The 26,250-nt window shown below is 40.7% G+C and overlaps 2 protein-coding genes across 2 annotated transcripts in view; both read left to right on the top strand.

Annotated features, from left to right (window-relative positions):
* The window catches only part of pdcd5 (programmed cell death 5), a 31,242-nt gene extending 27,828 nt beyond the window's left edge, over positions 1-3,414 (top strand). Inside the window, exons 2-6 of the mRNA XM_084308665.1 lie at positions 163-206; positions 862-923; positions 1,418-1,509; positions 1,599-1,670; positions 2,390-3,414. Coding sequence (XP_084164791.1) covers positions 163-206; positions 862-923; positions 1,418-1,509; positions 1,599-1,670; positions 2,390-2,437 — 318 coding nt within the window. The 3' untranslated portion in view covers positions 2,438-3,414. The remainder of the gene's footprint in view (positions 1-162; positions 207-861; positions 924-1,417; positions 1,510-1,598; positions 1,671-2,389) is intronic.
* Positions 3,415-8,181: 4,767 nt separating this feature from the next.
* On the top strand, positions 8,182-26,250 carry mvda (mevalonate (diphospho) decarboxylase a). Its single transcript, XM_084308657.1, has 10 exons — positions 8,182-8,347; positions 9,706-9,776; positions 10,924-11,038; positions 12,023-12,169; positions 12,694-12,893; positions 13,253-13,327; positions 13,494-13,712; positions 17,940-18,055; positions 18,529-18,637; positions 25,919-26,250. Exons 1-10 carry the CDS (start codon positions 8,272-8,274, stop codon positions 25,997-25,999), a joined length of 1,209 nt encoding a protein of 402 aa, XP_084164783.1. The 5' UTR covers positions 8,182-8,271; the 3' UTR covers positions 26,000-26,250.

Here is a 26,250-nt window from a genome sequence, read left to right as displayed (position 1 = left end):
CTATATAGTTCTATGAAAAAGTCTCGACAAATTTTCACTTTTGTGATAACTTCGTTCTCAGCATGGCTGCTGTTTGCTTGCTGGTATGAGATCTGACTTATAAACCAACTAACTGGGTGAATGTAAGAATCTAAGTGTATGCTGACGATGTCCTCCTTTCAGGACTCTTCAAATGACCAGCAAGGCCAGCAGGAGGCCAAACAGAGGTAAGATTTACCATTCCTTTAATACCGCCTCCGTTTCACCCAATCAGTTTACTAGGCCTGACCTTCGAATTTATTTTTGGAATTCGGAGCTTCGGGGCCGAGATTCGGTTTTAATTCGAAGCTTCGAGATTTAAAAAAAAAAAAAAAAAATGTAATTTGGGGCACAATGAACACAAATCTGTCAGTGCCGAGTCCGACCTCATCTTAAATAACAAACAGCATTGCTTGTTGTAGTTAACAAAGAGAGGCAGAGTTGATTTTGCACAAAAAAAAAAAATCATATATATTTTTTTTTAATAATCGAATTTAATTTTCATATTCGAATCCCATGCCCGTCGAACGAAGCTTCGAAGTATTTAAGACAGCCCTACAGTTTACTCTCCGATCCGTAGAGATGATGGCATGCAGTCTACAGTTTGGACCATGTATTGTATACCATCATCACTATTACTACTGTTTGATTGAATCCTGCCTCTCACTACTGTTCACTACTACTACTGTTATCACTATCAGTATTATTACTTTGCACTTTGTTCTATGCCCCCCCCCCCCCCCCCCCCCCCCCCCCATGCTGCTATGACCTGAATTTCCCTAAGGGGATTAATAAAGGAACACTTGACTTGACTTGTTATGTTCTTATCCTGAAATTCCACAGGGATACGGAGATGAGGAACTCTATATTGGCTCAAGTTCTAGACCAGTCTGCCCGTGCCAGATGTGAGTATCTTCAAATTGGATTAACTTTACTTGATTGAAATTGTGTTTCCTGTTCAAGTATTATTTAGCCTCGTTAACCATGACATGTTATGTTGGGGAGTAGATTTTTTATTTAATTTTTTTGATCCGTATCAATATGAACATGGGAGGAGCTGTTCACAAAACGTGATATTTGGTTCATATCAGTTTTCAGGTCGGTACGGTGCAGCAGGGAGAATATAATATAATATCATGTTTGGCCTTCAGTGTATCAGTTGAAAGCATAAGGAACACATACTTGTCTATTATTAATTATTTGTTCATTATAGGTGGCTCTCGTAAGGAACACATACTTGTCTATTATTAATTATTTGTTCATTATAGGTGGCTTTCCCGTTAATCAAAGAGTTGTGGGCAATTGGTGTATCCTTCTGTAGGCCTAGTGAGTGTATAGAGTTGGATAATTCTTTGACAATATGAACACATGGTGCTCAGTTTCCTGCATCTCTTTTCAGTGAACAACCTGGCTTTGGTGAAACCAGACAAGGCTAAAGCTGTGGAGAACTATCTGATACAGATGGCTCGCTACGGGAAGCTGGGAGGAAAGGTGAGAGTGTTATACCACTTCTTGAAACATGTCAATGTTCTACCTTGTACCTTTTTAGTAACAAGTGTATGGATTCTCTCTCCTGTCAGATTTCAGAGTCAGGCTTGATCGAGATCCTAGAGAAAGTCAGTCAGCAAACAGAGAAGAAGACGACTGTCACGGTAAGAACCTCAGCTGTTCAATTAAATTCAAACCTATATTTATTCTCAAAGGACAATTGAGGTCACCCTCATTTTCAATGTCGTCGAGACTTAATGATAATAAATAATAATAACTATATAGCCCCTTTCACACATGGACCACAGCCCAAAGTGCCCCACAGCAAATAGCATAAAATGAACATAGGCATAACATTAGCATAGTTGATCTAATAAAGACATAATAGACATAATAAATAATAAAGACATAAGAATAGGTATAAAAGACAATAAAAGTAGTTAATGTATTATTCATAATGTAGTAGTCCTGCTATCAGGATTTTCTTAAACGAACACCAACATTATGGGAAATGTGCTTAGTTGCTTACTGTCTTCTCCAGAGTCTGACAAGAAGATGGATACCAATTTACTCTCTGCACCTTCAGTAGAAAGCTATCCTGCTGCAAGCTAGCCTAGCTTAGCACAAATTAATGGAAGCCGATATCGAGCTGCTAGCCTAGCTGTTGGCTAAAAACACCTCCTAGAGTTTTAAGGTATGATAGCTAGTCCGTATCCGCTTCCATTAATTTGTGCTAAGCTAGGCTAGTTTGCAACCGGATAGCTTTCTACTGACTGCACAGAGAGGAAATTGGTATCGATCATCTTGTCTGACTCTGGAGAAGACGTCAGCGCATTTCCCCATAATGTTGATGTGTTCCTGTGATTTCTCTCTGCCTTTCTAGTTCAACAGACGAAAGGTGATGGATTCAGACGACGAGGATGAAGACTGACACCCTTGACAGGAGCCCCGACACCAAACTAGATCAATTTAAAGCCAAGAATTGGAGAGAGAGAGAGCGCGCGTTAATGCTTTAGTGTGGGATTCTGTTGACTCTTGTTCATAGGCGGTCATGTTCACAAGGCAGTCAGTCAACTTTGCCTGGTAAAAACTCAGAGGGGTGAATCCTGCTCTGCCACCTCAGCTTTAGTGGTTCTGGAATCTCTTACATGTCTCAAGGTAGAACAATGGGGGCGGTTGATATTCTGGGTATATACATACCTACGACTACGATACATGGGACGATGACTATTTGAGAGCACGTTTGCCATCAAAGATGTCACAAATTTGCACTGATTTTTCTTGTGCCTCCAATCTGAATATGATCAGACTCCTTGTTCTTCCTTCTGGTTACATATTTCTCTTTATTTACTGTATACTTTGGTTGGCTTTTTATTTTATTTTCTCAACACAAGGAACAGGACAGAATTGGACAGACAACTGCTGCAGATGGGTTTTCTCTAGACTGCTTTGTGAATACTGTACATTATCCTAGTCAGTGCCAGCTTACCCTCCAACTTAGATAGAGCACTTTTTCACATGTTGTTTACTTTGTTTTTTTTGGTGGCATGTATTTTGAGAAGTTTACAAAATAAAATTTAAAAAGCCTTAAATAAAAATTCATTTTACACTTAATCTGCTATGATGATTTTGTGTATGGGCCCAGTTATTATCTTTAACACTGGCTTAGGTTGACCCCAGTTATTATCTTTAACACTGGCTTAGGTTGACTCTGAAAAGCAAGCTGGATGTTGCATTTGGAACATGTGTGATGTTTTGGGGTCAAATGGTTCTAGTTTGCTACAGTATCAAATGTTGTCTCACCTACTTAATAAACAATGGACTTGCTGGATATGAATGAATGTTGATTGCTTATTGCTTACGGTTTTACATGAACCACGTATGAATACAAAGGAGCATTTGCTCATCATCACATTCATTGATTAACAATGTGCTGTATCCACTAAACTAAATAAATCTTAATGACAAACTGCATCTTTAATCATATTTACAAGGTTTTGGGAATGTATGATGCTAGATTTATATTACTAACTGATCTGTACAGTTTTTGGGTTTATATAGTAGGTAGCTTACTACATACACAAACTAACACGTAAAAACCAAGACACATACACAGAACAACATAATACTCAAAAACACATCACACATACTGTATAGACCGCTTCGCTGTAGGCTACGACTCACACTCACAGCCATGCTGATTTGGCTAAATGTCATCCAGCCGTTTTCGTTTGAAACAACTTTTAATCAGAAGTGTCATGGTTTCTCCATTGAGCCACTTCGTTTTTCTTTAGCGCAGCAGCTCGCGCAGGTAGGGGGAAACTTAGTCACGTGACTCAGTTGGTATTGCTGATTGGCTCGAACATGGTTTGTTTAAAAAAATATATAAAAAAACAGCGAACGGGTCTATACACACTATATAACTATCACACAGAACAAACTATTACACACGCACATACACAGAAAAACTCGCACACATCTATACTATGGGGGTAGATTTCTATCAAAAACACACACTTGAACATTCACATGCACTCCAGCGCCCGCGCACACTGATAATCTATCAGTGAGCTGGATGCAATCCTACCTGGAGGGGAGAGAACAGATGGTGGAGGTAAACGGTACCCTATCCCCCCTCCCAGTGAGCTGTGGTGTTCCACAAGGAAGCATACTAGGACCGCTACTGTTCCTAATTTATGCAAATGACCTGTCGTCAGCTTGTGACTGCAACTTGTTCCTGTTTGCGGACGACTCAGCCCTGCTGGTCTCTGACAAGAACAAGTTACAGGTTGAAAAAACCCTCAGCTCGGAACTAGGCAATCTGCATATGGCTCGCTGATGACAAACTATCTACACATGGGCAAAACAGAGTCCATTCTCTTCGGTTAAAATAACAAACTCGGCAAGACCGACGGCTTCTCAGTTACAGTGGGTGACAATATTGTCACAAGGAAAGAAGAAATTACCTACCTGGGTTCCATCCTAGAGGAAAATCTTTCCTGTGACAAAATGGCATCCAATGTAATAAAAAAAAGTCAACCAACAAACTATTCTTGTACCGGATCTCCTCTCAGAATACCCTGAAGACTCTGGCAGGAGCACTCATTCAAGGGTACTACGACTATGCTTGCACCTCATGGTACCAAAGCACCTCAAAGGCGCTAAAAACAAAATTACAAACATCTCAAAACAAACTTGTCAGACTACTGCTTGGCCTTACTCCTAGAACCCACCTCACCCCTGCCCACTTTGACAACCTAGGATGGCTTAGAGTAGACGACGGAGTACAGCAACTTGCAATGGGCCTGGTCTACAAGATACACTACACGACCAAGGTACCCATGTACATTTCAAAATACTTCCCAAAGGTCAGTGAATACCACGATCACAACACCAGAGGGAGCTCCACAAATCATGTTAAACCCAAATTCGGCTCAAACAAGGGACTAAACACGTTTCGCAATTATGCCACATCAATGTGGAACGCCCTACCCAAAGCTGTAAAGGAATGTGAGTCACTACCCACTTTCAAAACCACTCTCAAAGAACACCTACGGGAGACTGCAATTCGAAACTGGCCCCTGTAAATGTCCTAACTCAACCCCATCCGTACAGTAAATGACCAAGTATCGTTTTGTCAATATTCCAATGTACAGTTTTGCTTGTACATTTGTACAGTGTCCCCCACCCACCCCTCCTACCCAACCCCCCACCCACCCTACCCAACCTCCTCCAATGTACAGTTTCTACGTCAAATGTATATACTCTCTTTTCTGGACTCTTTTTGTATCGCAAACAGTACTGTATTTGCACATCTGATATGTCATAAAGGTATAGATGTAGCAGTACTGTCTATCTGTATGTCGCGTATGTCATATATGTTATGATGAATTGAAAATGGGGGACCCTGATGTAAACAAGACGAAAGCCTTTCTGAATGAATGAATGAATGAAAACTTTATTTAACAGATTGCAGAATGGGTACAATACAGTACGGCTCAATACATACAATTGTTAAGGGAATGCAGACCTGAGAAAGACGTTTGTCTTGTTTCCATCAGGGTCCCCCATTTTCAATTCATATAGACATTTATGACATACACAACATACATGACATTTATGGCATAGGGACATATAGGTATTTAGTACTGATACATTTGTGACATAACGGTATTCAAATATACAGTACTGTTACCCCTAGATCCTGACAGCGTATATACATATGATGGGGAGGGGACTGTACATTAGGAGGGGGTGGGTGGGTGGGAGGGAAATATACATACGGCGGGGAGGGAATATATACATGCGGTGGTGAGGAGACTGTCTATTAGGAGGTGGTGGGGGTTTTGGGCATTTTCGGTGGCCAGTTTCGAATTGCAGCCTCCCGTAGGTGCTCTTTAAGAGCGGTTTTGAATGTGGGCAGGGATTCACATTCCTTTACAGCTTTGGGTAGGGCGTTCCACATTGTTGTGGCATAATTGCGAAACGTGTTTAGTCCCTTGTTTGAGCCGAATCTGGGTTTAACATGATTTGTTGAGCTTCCTCTGGTGTAGTGGTTGTGGTATTCACTGACCTTTGGGAAGTATTTTGACATGTACATGGGCACCCCGGTCGTATAGTGTATCTTGTAGACCAGGCCCATTGCAAGTTGCTGTACTCTGTCGTCTACTCTAAGCCATCCTAGGTTGGCAAAGTGGGCAGGGGTGAGGTGGGTTCTGGGGTTCAGGTCAAGTAGTAGTCTGACCAGTTTGTTTTGTGATGTTTGTAATTTTGTTTTAAGCGCCTTTGAGGTGCTTTGGTACCATGAGGTGCACGCATAGTCATAGTACCCTTGAATGAGTGCTCCTGCCAGAGTCTTCAGGGTATTCTTGTTTACCAGAGAGGAGATCCGGTACAAGAATCTAGTTCGTTGGTTGACTTTTTTTTATTACATTGGATGCCATTTTGTCACAGGAAAGATTTGCCTCTAGGATGGAACCCAGGTAGGTAATTTCGTCTTTCCTTGTGACAATATTGTCACCCACTGTAACTGAGAATCCGTCGGTCTTGCTGAGTTTGTTATTTGAACCGAAGAGAATGGACTCTGTTTTGCCCATGTGTAATGATAGTTTGTTATCAGCGAGCCATATGCAGATTTTGCCTAGTTCCGTGCTGAGGGTTTTTTCAACCTGCAATTTGTTCTTGTCAGAGACCAGCAGGGCTGAGTCGTCCGCAAACAGGAACAAGTTGCAGTCACAGGCTGACGACATGTCATTTGCATAAATTAGGAAGAGTAGCGGTCCTAGTATGCTTCCTTGTGGAACACCACAGCTCACTGTGAGGGGGGTGATAGAGTACCGTTTACCTCTACCATCTGTTCTCTCCCCTCCAGGTAGGATTGCATCCAGCTCACTGATAAGCTATCAAAACCAATTGCTTTTAGCTTGTCCATTAGAATGGAGTGATTGACAGTGTCGAAGGCCTTTTGTAGGTCCAGCATGACCATGCCGCAGTATTTGCCCGCGTCCACCTCTTGTTTGATGTGGTCGTTCAAATAGAGGAGGCATGTGTCAGTGGAGTGGGACGTTCTGAAGCCAGATTGGAATTCGTAGATTAGATTTTTTTCCGCCAAGTACTTTTCGACCTGTTCATAGACTATTTTCTCCATGACTTTCGAGATGGAGGTAAGAATAGAAACAGGGCGGTAGTTGCCTGGGTCTAATTTGCTGCCCTTTTTGTGTAGAGGGGTCACTCTCGCAATTTTGAAGTCCTTGGGGACGTGCCCCTGTTTTATAGAGAGGTTTATTATGTGTGTGATGACTGGGGTGATGGCGGCTGCTGCGTCTCTGAGGAATTTGGAGGGGATGTTGTCATGGCCAGTGGCCTTGTTAGGTTGGAGGGCGCTCAATTTTTGGAGTACCTCATCGGTTGTTACCATTTCAAGTTTGAAGTCGTCTTTGTGGACCCCTAGGTTTTTGTAGTATGCTACTATGTGTTCTACCCCATAATGCCCTGAGTGGGAGGGTAGTTTGTTTACCAGTGTTGTGGCTATGTTTGTGAAGAAGATGTTTAAGTAATTGGCTACATCCAGCTTGTCTGTGATGAGCGTGTTGTCCGTCTTTATGTTTATGTTTGAGAATCTGGTTTTAAGTTTTTTACTGCAGCCTAGTTGATTATTGAGTAATTTCCAAAGTTTGCGGGGTTTGTTTTTGTTTTCCTCAGTTTTGTCGTTGATGAAATTTCTTTTTGCAGTTCTGATCATGGTGTTTACGTCATTTCTTAGTCTGTTTCTTTGGATTTTTAGTTCAACCACGTGGGCTTGGAGTTCACTGTTTGAGCTTTTGGAAAGCTTTGTCTGACTTTTATGAAGTTCTCTGGTCTGCATCCCCTTAACAATTGTATGTATTGAGCCGTACTGTACTGTACCCATTCTGCAATCTGTTAAGTTTTCCATCAATCAATCAATCAAACACACACACACACGCTAACCACGTTGGAAGCTTGCCTCATTTTCGTATGATTGTGGTCTGATGGCTGTTCATTGGCCGTGGCGATTCATTGACTAGAACGACACTGCTATGATTGGTGGTGAACCAAAGCCACGTGTTCCAATTCCCACCAACAGGGAGAGGCTTTGGGAAGAGCGCTGCCCTTGCGTGCAGACATTACTGTATACTTAGCTCCAGTACCTTTAGAACACAAGACAGTGAAGACACTCCGTATACTGCGACTATAAACCTCTGCATCAAAGACAACATATAGTTTGAATTAGACTTGGACAACAACATGCCTGAGGACAATGTGGACAAGACGAGCATTGTGACGTGTACCGCTCCGGTCAACATAGCTGTCATCAAATACTGTGAGTCGTGTTAGCCACACTGTAGCTTCATCACTAATGTTTACTACTAGTTGTCGCATTGTTGAACACCGAGCAATAACCATAGTTCTTCTAGTTAGGCACCCTATGCAGGGACTGAAGTTGGAAGTTGTATTGATGTATTGATTGATGATCTCTTGCAAACTGACCTAAAATTTAGTACTTTTCGATTATATTATATTATATTACAATAGATTATATTAGATTAAAATGTGTTGTCATTATAAAGCACACGTTTTACAACGAAAAAAGATTTGGCATCCAACCAGTGCAAATGTAACAGTAAAGTAATATACAATGTCCAGGTGAACACTGATGATTAGATTGGATATACAATATATAAATGAGCTCTACTGAGTAATAGTGCTAATCAGATGTATGTACAAAGTTGTAGTATCAATGTACAGTGATACAGGTATAAATACACTGGTAGTAAGTCATACTGGCCAGCAGTGTAACTAGTAAGGGATATGTACAGATAGCGGCCTCTATATCTACATTGATTGATTGATTGAAAACTTTATTAACAGATTGCAGAATGGGTACAGTACAGCTCAATACATACAATTGTTAAGGGGATGCAGACCAGAGAAAGACTTTCGTCTTGTTTACATCAGGGTCCCCCATTTTCAATTCATCATATACACGACATACAGATAGACAGTACTGCTACATCTATACATTTATGACATATCAGATTTGCAAATACAGTACTGTTTGTGATACAAAAAGAGTCCAGAAAAGAGAGTATATACATTTGACGTAGAAACTGTACATTGGAGGTGGTTGGGTGGGGGTGGGGGGGACACTGTACAACTGTACAAGCAAAACTGTACATTGGAATATTGACAACACCATACTTGGTCATTTACTGTACATTGGGTTGGTTTAGGACATTTACAGGGGCCAGTTTCGAATTGCAGTCTCCCGTAGGTGTTCTTTGAGTGTTTTTGAAAGTGGGTAGTGATTCACATTCCTTTACAGCTTTGGGTAGGGCGTTCCACATTGATGTGGCATAATTGCGAAACGTGTTAAGTCCCTTGTTTGAGCCGAATCTGGGTTTAACATGATTTGTGGAGCTCCCTCTGGTGTTGTGATCGTGGTATTCACTGACCTTTGGGAAGTATTTTGACATGTACATGGGTACCTTGGTCGTGTAGTGTATCTTGTAGACCAGGCCCATTGCAAGTTGCTGTACTCTGTCGTCTACTCTAAGCCATCCTAGGTTGTCAAAGTGGGCAGTGGTGAGGTGGGTTCTAGGAGTAAGGTCAAGCAGTAGTCTGACCAGTTTGTTTTGAGATGTACATCTGGTTTATTTTACATGTTTTATTATTTCTAAGGGGGGAAGCGAGATGAGGAGTTGATTCTACCCATCAATTCATCTCTGAGTGTCACACTGCATCAAGACCAGGTATGAGGACCGACTGCACCACTAACATGGCAGCTATCAAGATAGATGTGTTTACATCCCATCTTGTGAAATAAAATAGTAGCAACATACTTGTTGCTAATGACCATTGTCATTAAAACCCAAGTAAATGGTTGTAATAGGAAGTCCTCCATGGCCAAGGTAGATATTAGACTTGCTTCATAGTCTGTTAACATGCATTGGTTTCATATCATTTTGAGTGTCTGATGAATTAAGATAATCAATCATGCAATTCCGTACAAGGGCTAGACTTTGGTAGTAGAACTTAGTATTCAGTCATCAAATCTAGCAAAACGTGTACATACTGGTGGTGAAGCCCATTGCACCTGAGCTACATAATAATACAACTTCAACAGGGGTTTAATTGCAGCTAAGCACCTATAGTGCAGACCACATTAAAACAAATCAAGTAAACCATTGTATATAAACATCTTATTCACCAATAGCTAAATGTTCAAACTTTTTATGTTGGTACCTTCAGTGCTACACAGCTAAACAGTTTAACATTTCACATAAAAAGTATAATGTCTGTGCTTTTATTTAGAAGGCAAACATAGGAACCAGTGCCCTCTCAGGAATGTAGCATGTCTATTTTTACCATGCACATCTTATGTCTTACCTGTTTTTTTTTTCAATGACAATTTTATTATTGTATTATTGCACAATCGATGCAGGCATGACCACCCGCATTTCACTGTATGCCCTGGTATAATGTGACAATTAAACCTCTTGATTCTTAAAACTCCTTAAAGGTGCTATAGATAACATTCAGCCACTAGATGTCGCACAGGAGCACCAGCATGTCATTTATCCAATCAGGTGCATTCCACGTGGGGCAATGGAAAGTAGGGAGGGGATACATGCATGTAAACAACAACATTAATTTTGGACCCGCACATTTTTTTAAATGATAGATTCATTAATCAATATTTTTTTTAAAGGGAAAAGGAATACTTTTATTCTGCATCTTTCTAAAAGCTCTGTGGATGTACTATTATTATAAAAAAATATATAATAATTATTACTCTACATACAATGTTATCTATAGCACCTTTTAAAGAACAAGTGATATTTCTGCTAGTTGCTACTGGTTTGCCACAGATTTGCCACATTTCTTTCCCTCTTGTAGCTGAAAACGACCACAACAGTTGCATGTAGCAGATTATTCCATGAGGATCGTATTTGGCTCAACGGTAAAGAGGAGGACATCACCCAGCCCAGGCTGCAGTCCTGTCTGAGAGAGAGTGAGTCTTTGTGATCCTGATAAATACACAGTAGCAAAAAACAAAACAAGATTGAGAGTAGAATACACTCCATACTCCCACTAAGATATGATAAGATATTATATGATGTGATAAGATATACAAAAAAATATGACAAAATAAGATCAAATAGATATGATATGATATGATGAAATAAAATAAAATAAGTTAAGAGGGGTGAGGGAAGGTACGGGTATGGGCAGGGTAATAGAAAGACAATAAATATAGGCAATAAAGTTGAATCTGAATAGAATATGAGAAAATTAACAGTATACACAAAGGTGCATGTGTGAGGGCTGAATATCCTATCGGTCATAATATACGTTACAATAAATATGGGCAATAAAAAATGGAATCTGAATATAAACTGGATCAAGTAAACCGTAGACAAAGGTACAGATGAGGGTCTGTACCCTATTGGTCATAATATAGTCTGTGGCGTGAAACTGGAATTATCTACTGAATGATTTAAAGAGTTGTACAAATATCTTTCAGTTCAAGAAAATCTATAAAGAAAAAACAATTAGACTTTATGAAATTGAGGGGCAACAGGTTTCTGACAATTTTATTTCTAAGTACGGTATTAGTTGTTAAATACTTGTAATTGACAAACTATCTATTTCTATTGTTTATTTATTGTTTTGAGTAAGGAGCAGGCTAAATAAGATTTTCTTCTCCCTGCTCCTTTTCACTCATGGAATGTGCTAATTAGATTAGGTTCGATTACATTAAAAAAAATTATTGTCATTATACAGCACAAGTGCAGTACAACGGAAATAAGTTTAGCATCCAACCAGAGTGCATTATGTAAACAACAGCTTTGAGAGGCGCTTTGATCATGAAATACTTGTTTTGTTTCTTTTATGGAACTGTGCATCATTTCAAATGAACTATATAGTATCATTGATTCCTGTTGATCCTCTGGTGCTGTGCTTCCTTGTTGTCTGTGATTGGTTGCCGCCTCAGTCCGTCGCCTGGCGAGGAAGAGACACAGTGATGTACAACCTGGCGTAGGCGTGGCCGGTTTGTCTCACAAGGTCCACATCTGCTCCGTCAACAACTTCCCCACCGCTGCTGGCCTGGCCTCCTCCGCTGCTGGCTACGCCTGTCTAGGTGAGTGTGAGTGTGTGTTAGGGTTGGGCAATTAATCCAGTTTAAATTTGAATGACCCATCCCACAATGGGTCCAGAATCCCCGATAATCAAGGGCTTCTAAAATGTGGTCTCTCCGTGTCTTGATGATAAGATATACAAATAAAATATGATAAGACTCTGTGGTCATTTGATGAAATGAAATAAAATAAGATAAGAGGGGGAGGTACAGGTATGGGCAGGGTAATAGAAAGACAATAAATATAGGCAATAAAGTTGAATCTGAATAGAATATGAGAAAATTAACAGTATACACAAAGGTGCATGTAAGGGTCTGAATAATATCGGTCATAATACGTTACAATAAATATGGGCAATAAAAAAATTATTCTGAATATAAACTATGGATAAAGTAAACAGTAGACACGAAGGTGCAGATGAGGCTCTGTACCCTATTGGTCATAATAAACTGCTGTGAAACTGGAATTCTCTACTACTGAATGATTTATCCCACAATGTCTCTCCGCACCCTTCATGCTGTCTCAGTGTACACACTGGCGCAGGCCTTCGGGGTGGAGGGGGAGCTGTCTGCCGTGGCTAGGCAGGGATCAGGCAGCGCCTGCAGGAGCATGTATGGAGGGTTCGTCCAGTGGAACATGGGTCAGCGGGAGGACGGCAAGGACAGTCTGGCCCAGCAGGTGGAGCCAGAGAGTCACTGGCCTGAGCTCAGAGTCCTGGTGCTAGTGGTAGGTTGTGCGTTTATTTAATTTAATTTAACCTTTATTTAATCAGGCAGGTCAATTAAGAAGAACACATTCTTATTTACAATGACGGCCTGGTGAGAGGACAAAAGGACCTGGTGAGAGGACAAAAGGACCTCTCGAAGGGTAACAGGGAAAGGGGACAAAAACATTTGAAATTTGTATTAAATTAAAAAGAAAATCCAAAAGAACAATCCAGATAAGACTGTTGGACACAGACGATACATACATCACAGAGGTAAGGGACATCATTAAAACACACACCAAACAAACAACATGAAGCAGAACAGACAATTATCTGAGTTTCAATTAGGCTGAAATGTTGTTTTCTTGATGTGCTGCAGGCCAGTGCTGAGCGTAAATCAGTGGGCAGCACCTCCGGCATGCAGACCAGCGTGAAAACAAGCCGTCTACTGAAGGTAAGTCACCACCGATAGTCCTCCTTTATTTACCAACATGATGTGACGAGAGAGAGAGAGCGCATCCAACTAAACTGGTCATTGGTCTTGATGCCATCACAATGATCAACAGCAAAGTCTTCTAAGTAAATCCATTGTTATCATCCTGTTCTCTCTCTGCTTTTAGCACCGAGCAGACTCTGTGGTCCCGGGCAGGATGGAGGAGATGATTGATGCGGTACACAGGAGGGACTTTGTTACCTTCGCTGAACTCACCATGAAGGACAGTAACCAGTTCCACGCTACCTGCCTGGACACCTACCCCCCCATCTTCTACCTCAGTAACGTGTCTCGTCAGGTCATCGGCCTGGTGCACCGGTACAATCGGCACTACGGAGAGACGAGGGTGAGCGAGGGTTTAAAGACACGCGTCTGTAGTATTTACCTCTTCTTTTTAGCATGGACCACTTGTCAGAAGAACCCCTTTCGAAGTATCACAGTTGGGGGAGAAGAATTCAGCAATGCTTTGGCGGCCAATGTTCTAAAAGTAATGCTCTTTATTCATATAATTAAAACCAAGGCGTTTCAGCAACATGTCTTCATCAGGGTTACATGACAACCTAAATACTTAGCTTAAATACTCACCTTATCAAGACGACAGACCAATCAGAACAGCTTACATTCCTAGACTCACCAATGAAATGTCCACATTATACATCCACGACAGAGGCATCAGCCAGTAAAATATCTATACAAAACATAAAAACAAAACAATAAAAGCTCAAACTATAGAGATTATAAAAAATGATTAACATTGAACTCCTCATTCACCCCATTAGGGCTTGTGTCCACAGCGGACGTTTTATGAGTTGTCAGCTCCTTTCTGTCATTCATTTCTATGCTACAGACGCGACAGGCGCGCTCCTTTTCCCAGCGCCGCGCCTCGCGTTTTAGCGCTCTCGGCGGCAGCATTTTTGGGCGGAGCGCTCCCAGCGCCACTAGTTCAACTTTTGGAAAGGAGCACGCTCATCAAGGTAACTTTTTCCGACCGACCAATCAACATCGAGCAAGTGGGGGAGCCGCAGCAGTCGCGAGACTCAGGAAAACGCTCTGAGCAATTTTCTTTTTGCTTTTCAAAGCGGTCCACCTTGAAAAAAACTTCCGCTATGGACACAAGCCCTTAGGGTGCAGACTTTTAAAAATCTTTTCCTCAGGGCATTAACATCACACCCCAGGAGTAATACTTTCATTAGCATCACACCCCAGGAGTAATACTTTCATTAACATCACACCCCAGGAGTAATACACTCATTAACATAACCTCCTTGTACCCCAGGAGTAATACTCTCATTAACATCACCCCCTTGTACCCCAGGAGTAATACTCTCATTAACATCACCTCCTTGTACCCCAGGAGTAATACTCTCATTAACATCACCTCCTTGTACCCCAGGAGTAATACTCTCATTAACATCACCTCCTCGTACCCCAGGAGTAATACTCTCATTAACATCACCTCCTCGTACCCAAGGAGTAATACTCATTAACATCACCTCCTCGTACCCCAGGAGTAATACTTTCATTAACATCACCTCCTCGTACCCAAGGAGTAATACTCTCATTAACATAACCTCCTCGTACCCAAGGAGTAATACTCATTAACATCACCTCCTCGTACCCCAGGAGTAATACTCTAACATCACCTCCTTGTACCCCAGGAGTAATACTCATTAACATCACCTCCTCGTACCCCAGGAGTAATACTCTAACATCACCTCCTCGTACCCAAGGAGTAATACTCATTAACATCACCTCCTCGTACCCAAGGAGTAATACTCTAACATCACCTCCTCGTACCCAAGGAGTAATACTCATTAACATCACCTCCTCGTACCCAAGGAGTAATACTCTCATTAACATCACCTCCTCGTACCCCAGGAGTAATACTCATTACCAGTAAAGAAGAAAGCAGTGACAGGGTGGTTGGTGTTGTGGTAGATTCTTCAATATGCCACTTAGGCTACGTTCACACTGCAAGCCCTTAGGGGTGGACCCAACCTCAGAGTAGGTCCAGACAGACGGTCTCGCCTCACATGGGCTGTGTTCACACTGCAAGCTTTAGTGGTCAATTCTGATTTATTCAGATACATTTTTTTCTTTGTTTGGCTGTTCAGATTATTATTATTATTATTATATATATTTTTTTAGATGTATCCAATACCAGATTCCAGTGTGAACTGGTCACACTCCTGAACTGACCCGCATGCGCACTGAAGTCACAGGTTATGATTTAATTTATAAGTTGAATGCAGTGGAGGCCAGCTAATTAAAACAAATCAGACCTGTATCTGATTTAGGACCACATTATGAAAGGGGCCCAAATCAGAATAGAAAAGATCAGATTCCATGTGATTTATGCTGCTCTGAATTTATGCTGTTATGAAAGTCTGCCTACTGTCTGAATGTAGCCTTAGGTTGCTACTTTAGTTTAGTGCTTTTAACGACTCGTATCCACTTGTCAACCAACTTGTCATCAAATATGTGTTTATGCATCAGTGAGAGAGTTGGCCAGACTACTCGCATATACAGAGGAGGCAGGAATAGCAATTTTGTAAGTGTACTGAAGATGGTCCACACAAAGCAATTCATCATTTATTGTCCAAACGTCAACCTTAGTCCACAACCTGAGTTATTTCTTATTTTCTTACTGACGTACGGTCAAAAACCTATATCACACCAAACAGATAATAGTGACCTCCTTCCAGCAAGTTCAACAAGAGATGAATGATTACTGCACAGCACTGCACATTGACACTAGGAGGCGCACTTGACTAACGGATCACATTTCAGGATGAAGGCAGTACTACAAGAAAATAGAAATAGCTTATTTACAGAGATGTAAAAATCAAACACAACAACAATACTACATGAAGTCTACTGGCTTGGCTCCTACATTTGGCCTCCTTAAAATGCCTCACTAACGGACTTTGATTCAAATGCCTTGCTACAGGACCTTTATTAAAATGTCTTGCTACAGGACCTTTATTAAAATGCCTTGCTACAGGACCTTTATTCAAATGCCTTGCTACAGGACCTTTATTCAAATGCCTTGCTACAGGACCTTTATTCAAATGTCTTGCTACAGGACCTTTATTCAAATGCCTTGCTACAGGACCTTTATTCAAATGTCTTGCTACAGGACCTTTATTCAAATGTCTTGCTACAGGACCTTTATTCAAATGTCTTGCTACAGGACTTTTATTAAAATGTCTTGCTACAGGACCTTTATTAAAATGTCTTGCTACAGGACCTTTATTCAAATGTCTTGCTACAGGACCTTTATTCAAATGTCTTGCTACAGGACCTTTATTAAAATGTCTTGCTACAGGACCTTTATGTCTTGCTACAGGACTCAGCTGCTCCCTTGACCTATTTGTTTATGCAGTATTTCCCGGTATTTGTTCCTCAAGGCGGTGTAGCCCTCTTTTACAGTCAATAGGTTTCAGGCTGTGGCTCGGGTACTTCTCTATATGTATTCTTTTTAGTTCTTTAGAGTTCTTCCAGCGTGTAGCAGCTGTGGGTCGACTAGCACCTCTTCTGATGGTGTAATAAAGATGTGAAACCTGTGGGATGGTTGTGAAAGTAGTGTGTGAGGTAGTTGTTCTCTATAGACGTTTAACCTGTGTTGAAATCTGGGGAAATACTTATAAAAGCAACTTACAAAAGATATGCACACTGCAAAAAAGAGCCATACGGATAGTACATCATGGTAGATATTTAGATCACACAAATAGTCTGTTTGTAAGGAGTCAAACATTAAAATTCATGGACTTAATCAAATTCAAATCTGCACAAATTATGTTTCTGGCAATAAAAAACAAATTACCAAGCAACATTCAAAAAATGTTCACGGCTAGAGAGAGTGTTTATAATTTTAGAGGGACATTAGCTTTAAAGCAACCTACGGTACGTACAACTCTTAAAAGTATGTGCATTGCAGTTTGTGGGGTATCACTCTGGAATGGTCTGGATGCGAATATAAAATTAAGCAAAAATATCAATAAATTTAAAGGTAGCTATAAACAAGCACGTATGGACACATATAAGAGAGAGGAGCTTGAGCAGTAATGTGACTGCCTATTATTCTTTCTCATTTGGATATTTGGATATATAAAAAACTGTACTTTTTTTTTTTTTTTTATTTGTTATATTTTTATTTTTATTAAATTATAATGTCAAATATTGTAAGGAAGGGGCAGGGCTTGATAAGTTGTTTTACTTCCCCCTGTTCCTTCTCGAACACTTATTGTATGGAAATAGTCTTTGACTATTTACCTTTTTGTTTTTTTCTATGTTCGAGACAAATAAAAATCAAATCAAATAAAAAACCTGAGTATTTCTACTCTATTATTATTATTATTATTATTATTTTCTATTATGTTTTCCCTGCCTGTACCCCCCCCCCCCCCCCCCTCTGCTGTGACATCTGCATTTCCCCCAAGGGGTTTAATAAAGGAACACTTGACTTGACTTGATTTAGACTTGAATTAATTTACCTTTTGTGAAAAAGACGATCAATTCAGAGACGACTTCCTGTATGATGATAAGTGTTATTTCTCGGCTTCCCCCCCAGGTGGCGTACACCTTTGACGCAGGGCCTAACGCTGTGGTCTACACTCTGCAGCAACATGTCGCTGAGTTCATCCAGGCGGTGTGTCACGTCTTCCCCCCAGAAACCAACGGAGGACAGTGAGTTGACATTTCCACAACCTACTACAACATTTATAGAACACTGTTTCTATGTTTAAAATAGACACGTCTGAATCTACACACGTTTCCTATAGTATTTATTTATTTTTAATTTTTTTACTCGAAAGGTTTCCTTTATTTACAGTCACATCGAGTGTACATACAGAAATAAGCAAAGAAAAGCATATAAAATCACATGGCATATAAAATCATAACAATAAGACACTAACACTAACAATAAGACAATAACAAGACGAGGCAAAGAGCAAGGATAACAAATCAATAATAACACGTACAACTTGATTGACAAAGGTTGGAGATCAAGGTTTTAAACTCTGCAACAGAGGGGAGAATCTCAATATTTAGGGATCTGTTGGAGTTCTCTGTAATTAAAGGAGCAGCCAGTTCCTTTAATTGCAGAACACGAACACATGTGACATGGCAGTGAGACAGTCTCCTTCCTGCTTGTACAGGTTTGTAACAGGTCTTCCAGTAGACCATGCAGTCCTGTCTGAAGAGCTCAAACAGGCTATTGGTATGGAGCCCATGGTGAAAGGAATCAACTACATTATCAGCACTAAGGTATCTTATGAACACACGCATGCACACACACACACCAGTACATTACATATTCCAGATGTAAAATTACTGTAATGTGATGTAATTATTGTATGATCATGTAAAGAATGTCACTATCGACTATGTTCTCATTTTACTTTTTTGTTTTTGTTTTGAGGGTGCTTGATTTATTTTTATTTTACTTTTATTTATTTGGTTACCACCAAATATGTCCACCAAAAGTGCCTGGTTGTGCCAATGAAACAGAAATTGGCTTTGAATGAAATCTCGCTCTGAAATCCTGCGAGGCGTGAGTTGTTGCAGGAAGTTGGAAGCTGTGGAGCATGGATAGTACACTTTAACGTTATGCGAAAAGTTTGTTATCTAAAAGATAAAAACAGTGGTTTGTGTTTGTGCATTTCCAAATGTTGCCAACGACATGTCACCCACTTTGCGTAGCATTCAAAGACTAGTATTGATATGGACATACCGTTCCATGAGTGGAGATACCTGCTAATTTGCTGTGCATTATGTCCGCGGAGAAATATTTTCTTTTGCATTGTCCCTGACAAATAAATAAATAAATAGATAAATAAATAAAGTTCAATATGGTTTAAGGACATATAGGGACAAAAGCCTGTTTCCTTTTTCTTTACATCTACAATCCTTGAGGCACTAATCTTTGGTTTGTGAACCCGTATGGCCTGCTGAGAAACTCCTTCCTTTTTGTAATTTCTGTTGTTTCATAACTAGTGTTCTGCTATTTGCTGTTATTAACTTTGTGATTTTTTAATCTTCTCATCTTGCCTCTCATACGGCTGCACAATATTTACAAAATACCACATGTTGTTTATTTAGACTTTTTCTTTCATTTAATTGCAATTTCGATATCAATTAATTTGCAATACGTTGTTTTAAAGTTGCTATAGATAACATTCAGCCACTAGATGTCGCACTAGAGAGCACCACTATTATCATCAGCAGTCAATTATCATCAATCGGGTGCATTCCATGTGGGGAAATGGGAAGTAGGGAGGGGATATAAGCATGCAACATGTAAACAAAAACGTTCATTTTGGAACTGCACATTTCTTTTTAATGATAAATAAAAACTATTTTGGTGGGGGAAAGCAATATTTTTATTCCACATATTTCTAAAAGCTCTGTGGATGTATTATTTATTTTTATGATTATTCTTAAACAAATGTGTGTAGTTAAATCTATTTCCTATAGCTATAATATAACGGTCTGTTACAGTATACATTCACCTGCTTTTTAGTTAAAGTTAAAGGAACAATGGGCATTGAGACAGTTAAGTACATGACATGAGAGTCGAGACAGTGAAGTACATGAGAGTTGAGACAGTGAAGTACATTACATGAGAGTTGAGACAGTGAAGTACATTACATGAGTCGAGACAGTGAAGTACATGAGAGTTGAGACAGTGAAGTACATTACATGAGAGTTGAGACAGTGAAGTACATTACATGAGAGTTGAGACAGTGAAGTACATTACATGAGAGTTGAGACAGTGAAGTACATGACATGAGAGTCGAGACGGTGAAGTACATGAGAGTTGAGACAGTGAAGTACATTACATGAGAGTTGAGACAGTGAAGTACATTACATGAGAGTTGAGACAGTGAAGTACATGACATGAGTCGAGACAGTGAAGTACATGAATTGAAAATGGTATGATGAATTGAAAATGGGGGACCCTGATGTAAACAAGACGAAAGTCTTTCTCTGGTCTGCATCCCCTTAACAATTGTATGTATTGAGCTGTACTGTACTCACTGTACCCATTCTGCAATCTGTTAATAAACTTTTCAATCAATCAATGACATGAGAGTTGAGACAGTGAAGTACATTTCATGAGAGTCGAGACGGTGAAGTACATTACACGAGAGTCGAGACAGTGAAGTACATTACATGAGAGACGAGACAGTGAAGTACATTACATGAGAGTTGAGACAGTGAATGAATGAATGAATGAAAACTTTATTTAACAGATTGCAGAATGGGTACAATAAATACAGTACGGCTCAATACATACAATTGTTAAGGGGATGCAGACCTGAGAAAGACGTTTGTCTTGTTTCCATCAGGGTCCCCCATTTTCAATTCATATAGACATTTATGACATACACAACATACATGACATTTATGGCATAGGGACATAGGTATTTAGTACTGATACATTTGTGACATAAACTGTATTCAAATATACAGTACTGTTACCCCTAGATCCTGACAGAGTATATATGATGGGGAGGGGACTGTACATTAGGAGGGGGTGGGTGGGTGGGAGAGAAATATACATACGGCGGGGAGGGAATATATACATGCGGTGGGGAGGAGACTGTCTATTAGGAGGTGGTGGGGGTTTTGGGCATTTACGGTGGCCAGTTTCGAATTGCAGCCTCCCGTAGGTGCTCTTTAAGAGCGGTTTTGAATGTGGGTAGTGATTCACATTCCTTTACAGCTTTGGGTAGGGCGTTCCACATTGTTGTGGCATAATTGCGAAACGTGTTTAGTCCCTTGTTTGAGCCGAATCTGGGTTTTACATGATTTGTTGAGCTTCCTCTGGTGTAGTGGTTGTGGTATTCACTGACCTTTGGTAAGTATTTTGACATGTACATGGGTACCCCGGTCGTATAGTGTATCTTGTAGACCAGGGCCCTCATTTATCAACTTGACGTACGCACAGATATGTGCTTAAGCCGTGCGTACGATCATTTCTAAGCAAAGTGTGGGATTTATCTATTTGAACTTGTGCTTGACTTTGTGCATATATTTAAGCACAGGTCGGACCATGCTTAGCTGACGCCCTGTGGTAGAATATGGGGACTGCAGACGGACGGCATAGATCAGTTGCATGCATTAGTTTCAACGCGGAAATAAGCTTGACTGACGTGTTCTGTATGACCCCCGTAATTCATTATAGTTCATTGTGAAATAGCGATATTAGTGTAATTATTGTCAAACCCTAAATAGCATGTGGAATAGGTCTTTCTCTCCGAATGAATGCAGGTTTATATATATAGCGTTATCGGGTGCACTGACTGCGCTCGCAGGAACTGTTTTCAGAGATGGCATCAGATAGGGATGAATGAATGAATGAGGGGCAGTCTAATTGCAGAGAGAACATAATATTAACTAGAGTCCACTACCCGAGACACCTCCTTCATTTGTACCGCAATTTGGGACCCAAATTGGAGCTATAAGCTTAAAAGCTTTTCCGTGCTTATTTGAGAAGGTCCAGCTGCAGAGCCGGAGAGACAGACAGCAGAGAGACAGACAGACAGATAGACACTGTTCCACAGTGTGTGTGTGTGACCACTAGTCTCCTAGTAGAGACCCCCCCCCCCCCCCTCTGGACCACCTCCCAGTAGAGACCCCCCCCCTCTGGACCACCTCCTAGTAGAGACACGTTTTCTGAAATTTATGTTTATATATGCAAATGAGGCACTTCCCCATTAAATATGTGGACATTTATGGATGCAATAAGGCAAAATGAAGTAAAATAAACAACTAAATGTGTGTTATTGACGTTTTATTGTCACTAGTTTCATAGAAGACATGTTTAGGAAGCAAAATATAACAATCTCAAAAAGTACATTACACGAGAGTCGAGACAGTGAAGTACATTACATGAGAGACGAGACAGTGAAGTACATTACATGAGAGTTGAGACAGTGAATGAATGAATGAATGAAAACTTTATTTAACAGATTGCAGAATGGGTACAATAAATACAGTACGGCTCAATACATACAATTGTTAAGGGGATGCAGACCTGAGAAAGACGTTTGTCTTGTTTCCATCAGGGTCCCCCATTTTCAATTCATATAGACATTTATGACATACACAACATACATGACATTTATGGCATAGGGACATAGGTATTTAGTACTGATACATTTGTGACATAAACTGTATTCAAATATACAGTACTGTTACCCCTAGATCCTGACAGAGTATATATGATGGGGAGGGGACTGTACATTAGGAGGGGGTGGGTGGGTGGGAGAGAAATATACATACGGCGGGGAGGGAATATATACATGCGGTGGGGAGGAGACTGTCTATTAGGAGGTGGTGGGGGTTTTGGGCATTTACGGTGGCCAGTTTCGAATTGCAGCCTCCCGTAGGTGCTCTTTAAGAGCGGTTTTGAATGTGGGTAGTGATTCACATTCCTTTACAGCTTTGGGTAGGGCGTTCCACATTGTTGTGGCATAATTGCGAAACGTGTTTAGTCCCTTGTTTGAGCCGAATCTGGGTTTTACATGATTTGTTGAGCTTCCTCTGGTGTAGTGGTTGTGGTATTCACTGACCTTTGGTAAGTATTTTGACATGTACATGGGTACCCCGGTCGTATAGTGTATCTTGTAGACCAGGGCCCTCATTTATCAACTTGACGTACGCACAGATATGTGCTTAAGCCGTGCGTACGATCATTTCTAAGCAAAGTGTGGGATTTATCTATTTGAACTTGTGCTTGACTTTGTGCATATATTTAAGCACAGGTCGGACCATGCTTAGCTGACGCCCTGTGGTAGAATATGGGGACTGCAGACGGACGGCATAGATCAGTTGCATGCATTAGTTTCAACGCGGAAATAAGCTTGACTGACGTGTTCTGTATGACCCCCGTAATTCATTATAGTTCATTGTGAAATAGCGATATTAGTGTAATTATTGTCAAACCCTAAATAGCATGTGGAATAGGTCTTTCTCTCCGAATGAATGCAGGTTTATATATATAGCGTTATCGGGTGCACTGACTGCGCTCGCAGGAACTGTTTTCAGAGATGGCATCAGATAGGGATGAATGAATGAATGAGGGGCAGTCTAATTGCAGAGAGAACATAATATTAACTAGAGTCCACTACCCGAGACACCTCCTTCATTTGTACCGCAATTTGGGACCCAAATTGGAGCTATAAGCTTAAAAGCTTTTCCGTGCTTATTTGAGAAGGTCCAGCTGCAGAGCCGGAGAGACAGACAGCAGAGAGACAGACAGACAGATAGACACTGTTCCACAGTGTGTGTGTGTGACCACTAGTCTCCTAGTAGAGACCCCCCCCCCCCCCCCTCTGGACCACCTCCCAGTAGAGACCCCCCCCCTCTGGACCACCTCCTAGTAGAGACACGTTTTCTGAAATTTATGTTTATATATGCAAATGAGGCACTTCCCCATTAAATATGTGGACATTTATGGATGCAATAAGGCAAAATGAAGTAAAATAAACAACTAAATGTGTGTTATTGACGTTTTATTGTCACTAGTTTCATAGAAGACATGTTTAGGAAGCAAAATATAACAATCTCAAAATCAACATAAAAAGTATATTTGCCTATTCACCTGCAGTGTCTCGCCTTAATCCTCATCTTCGTCTTCTTCCTAGAGAAGTCTCTACTAGGAGGTGGTCCAGAGGGGGGGGGGGGGCTGAGTCTCTACTATTAGACTAGTAGTCACACGCACACACACACACACACACACACACACACACACACTGTGGAACAGTGTCTGTCTGTCTGTCTGTCTCTCTGCTGTCTGTCTCTCTGCTGTCTCTCTCAAAATAGTATAAGTGCTATCTTGGCCCTGAGAGTTGCTCTCCGGCTCTGCAGCTGGACCCTTCTCAAATCAGCACGAAAAAAGCTATAAGCTTATAAAACGATTTAATATGCTAAACTTCGTTTTAAATTCTTTAATTCACTTTTGTTTATTTCATAAGGATTTTCCCGACATAATGCTACCTGCCCCGACCAGATCCGTGACTCTGTTGCGATACAGATGAATTATCTACTCAGAAAGCTTATAAAACGATTTAATATGCTAAACTTTGTTTTTAAATTCTTTAATTCACTTTTGTTTATTTCATAACGATTTTCCCGACATAATGCTACCCAGACCAGATCCGTGACTCTGTTGCGCTACAGATGAATTATCTACTCAGAATAGTATTATAAAGTGGCTATCTTTTATGCTGTAGATCACTGCTGGTATGTGCGTGCAGAACCTTTATTTCAGCGGGGACTGTAGTATTTATTTGACGTTACTGTACAATATGTGTATTAAAAGACGGAGCTGTCTTTTATTGTATTATAATAATTATTAATATTAAAAATAAATTAAGAAAGGCATTCTTATTCCAGCATGCATTAATGACACTAACGGGCAACGGCAAAACAGTGGTTAATGGTCTTTATTAGTGTTTGCGGTGTCCAGGCAGCAATGGTCTTTTAGGAAGTTAATAGATATAATATCCGACAGCGTACAACACCCTCGGCTTAGTCCACTTTTCCACATTTCATGGGGGTGGTCCATTACCGTATATGGTTAATCGGGGCGGTTCTGGTGTCATATTTATCATGACAGGTGTGAGTAGGACCTGTGTACGCACGTGTGATTAATCCCGTTTTTTTTGTGCGTGCACACATTCTAAAATCTGTGCTTAAGTATGGAAATAGAACATTTTCTACGTCACGTTGATGAATGAGGGCCCAGGCCCATTGCAAGTTGCTGTACTCTGTCGTCTACTCTAAGCCATCCTAGGTTGTCAAAGTGGGCAGGGGTGAGGTGGGTTCTGGGGTTCAGGTCAAGTAGTAGTCTGACCAGTTTGTTTTGTGATGTTTGTAATTTTGTTTTAAGCGCCTTTGAGGTGCTTTGGTACCATGAGGTGCACGCATAGTCGTAGTACCCTTGAATGAGTGCTCCTGCCAGAGTCTTCAGGGTATTCTTGTTTATCAGTGAAGTACATTACATGAGAGTCAAGACAGTGAAGTACATTACATGAGAGTCGAGACAGTGAAGTACATTACATGAGAGTCGAGACAGTGAAGTACATTACATGAGACATGAGAGTTGAGACGGTGAAGTACATTACATGAGAGTTGAGACGGTGAAGTACATTACATGAGAGTTGAGACAGTGAAGTACATTACATGAGAGTCAAGACAGTGAAGTACATTACATGAGAGTTGAGACCGTGAAGTACATTACATGAGCATTGAGGCCAAGATGCCACATAGATGGTAACAGGGACAGAATCCTTCTCCAAAGGGAGGCATGTTGGATATTTATTTATTGTTTATCATTTATATTGTTGTAACCTACATCATGAGACTCTGTGCTTGGAGTTGTTGGCCGCCTCCTGTTGTCTTTTGATTGTTGAATTGTCAGAATGCACACTGAGGAAGGGCGTCTCGCCCGGAACTACCACACCAGTGGATGAGTTTATTATTTGGTATTAATCTCAAAGTGTGACACTAATCTGATCATGTGTGGTTTGTCTTCAGGCAGGACCAGGCCCTCTGGTGGTGAAGGACCCCAGTCAGCATCTTCTTAGACCTGACGGGTTACCTAAGGAGAAGGTCTGATGCCCTGTAGCCCTGATGGGATAAGAGCTCCTTAGTGATGGGATAACAGCTCCTTAGTGAAACGGGACCACGATCGACCGAGACATATTCTCTGTATCCAACCGGTTGCCATATTGTAACTAGGTCATATAAACTCTCTCAACTGGTTTTTGGTTGCTCCTCTCCCCTGCTCTCGTAAAGTTATATATTCGTACTTGGCTTATCGCGTCCCGCTCTATAAGCCTATCGAGATACCCCTTATCTCCTGTACC

The sequence above is a fragment of the Notolepis coatsorum genome (genome assembly GCF_963971535.1).
Source record: "Notolepis coatsorum genome assembly, chromosome: 2".
In the NCBI taxonomy this organism is placed as follows: domain Eukaryota; kingdom Metazoa; phylum Chordata; class Actinopteri; order Aulopiformes; family Paralepididae; genus Notolepis; species Notolepis coatsorum.
The sequence above is the reverse complement of the archived record's forward strand: the minus strand, read 5'-3'. Positions and strand labels throughout refer to the sequence as shown.

Excerpts from the sequence above, each read along its gene's own strand:
- mvda (XM_084308657.1), top strand. The coding sequence starts at position 8,272 with ATGCCTGAGGACAATGTGGACAAGACGAGCATTGTGACGTGTACCGCT. Across the intron at positions 12,170-12,693 it reads TGCTGGCTACGCCTGTCTAG|TGTACACACTGGCGCAGGCC; the intron begins GTGAGTGTGAGT and ends ATGCTGTCTCAG. Across the intron at positions 18,056-18,528 it reads CCAGAAACCAACGGAGGACA|GTTTGTAACAGGTCTTCCAG; the intron begins GTGAGTTGACAT and ends CTGCTTGTACAG.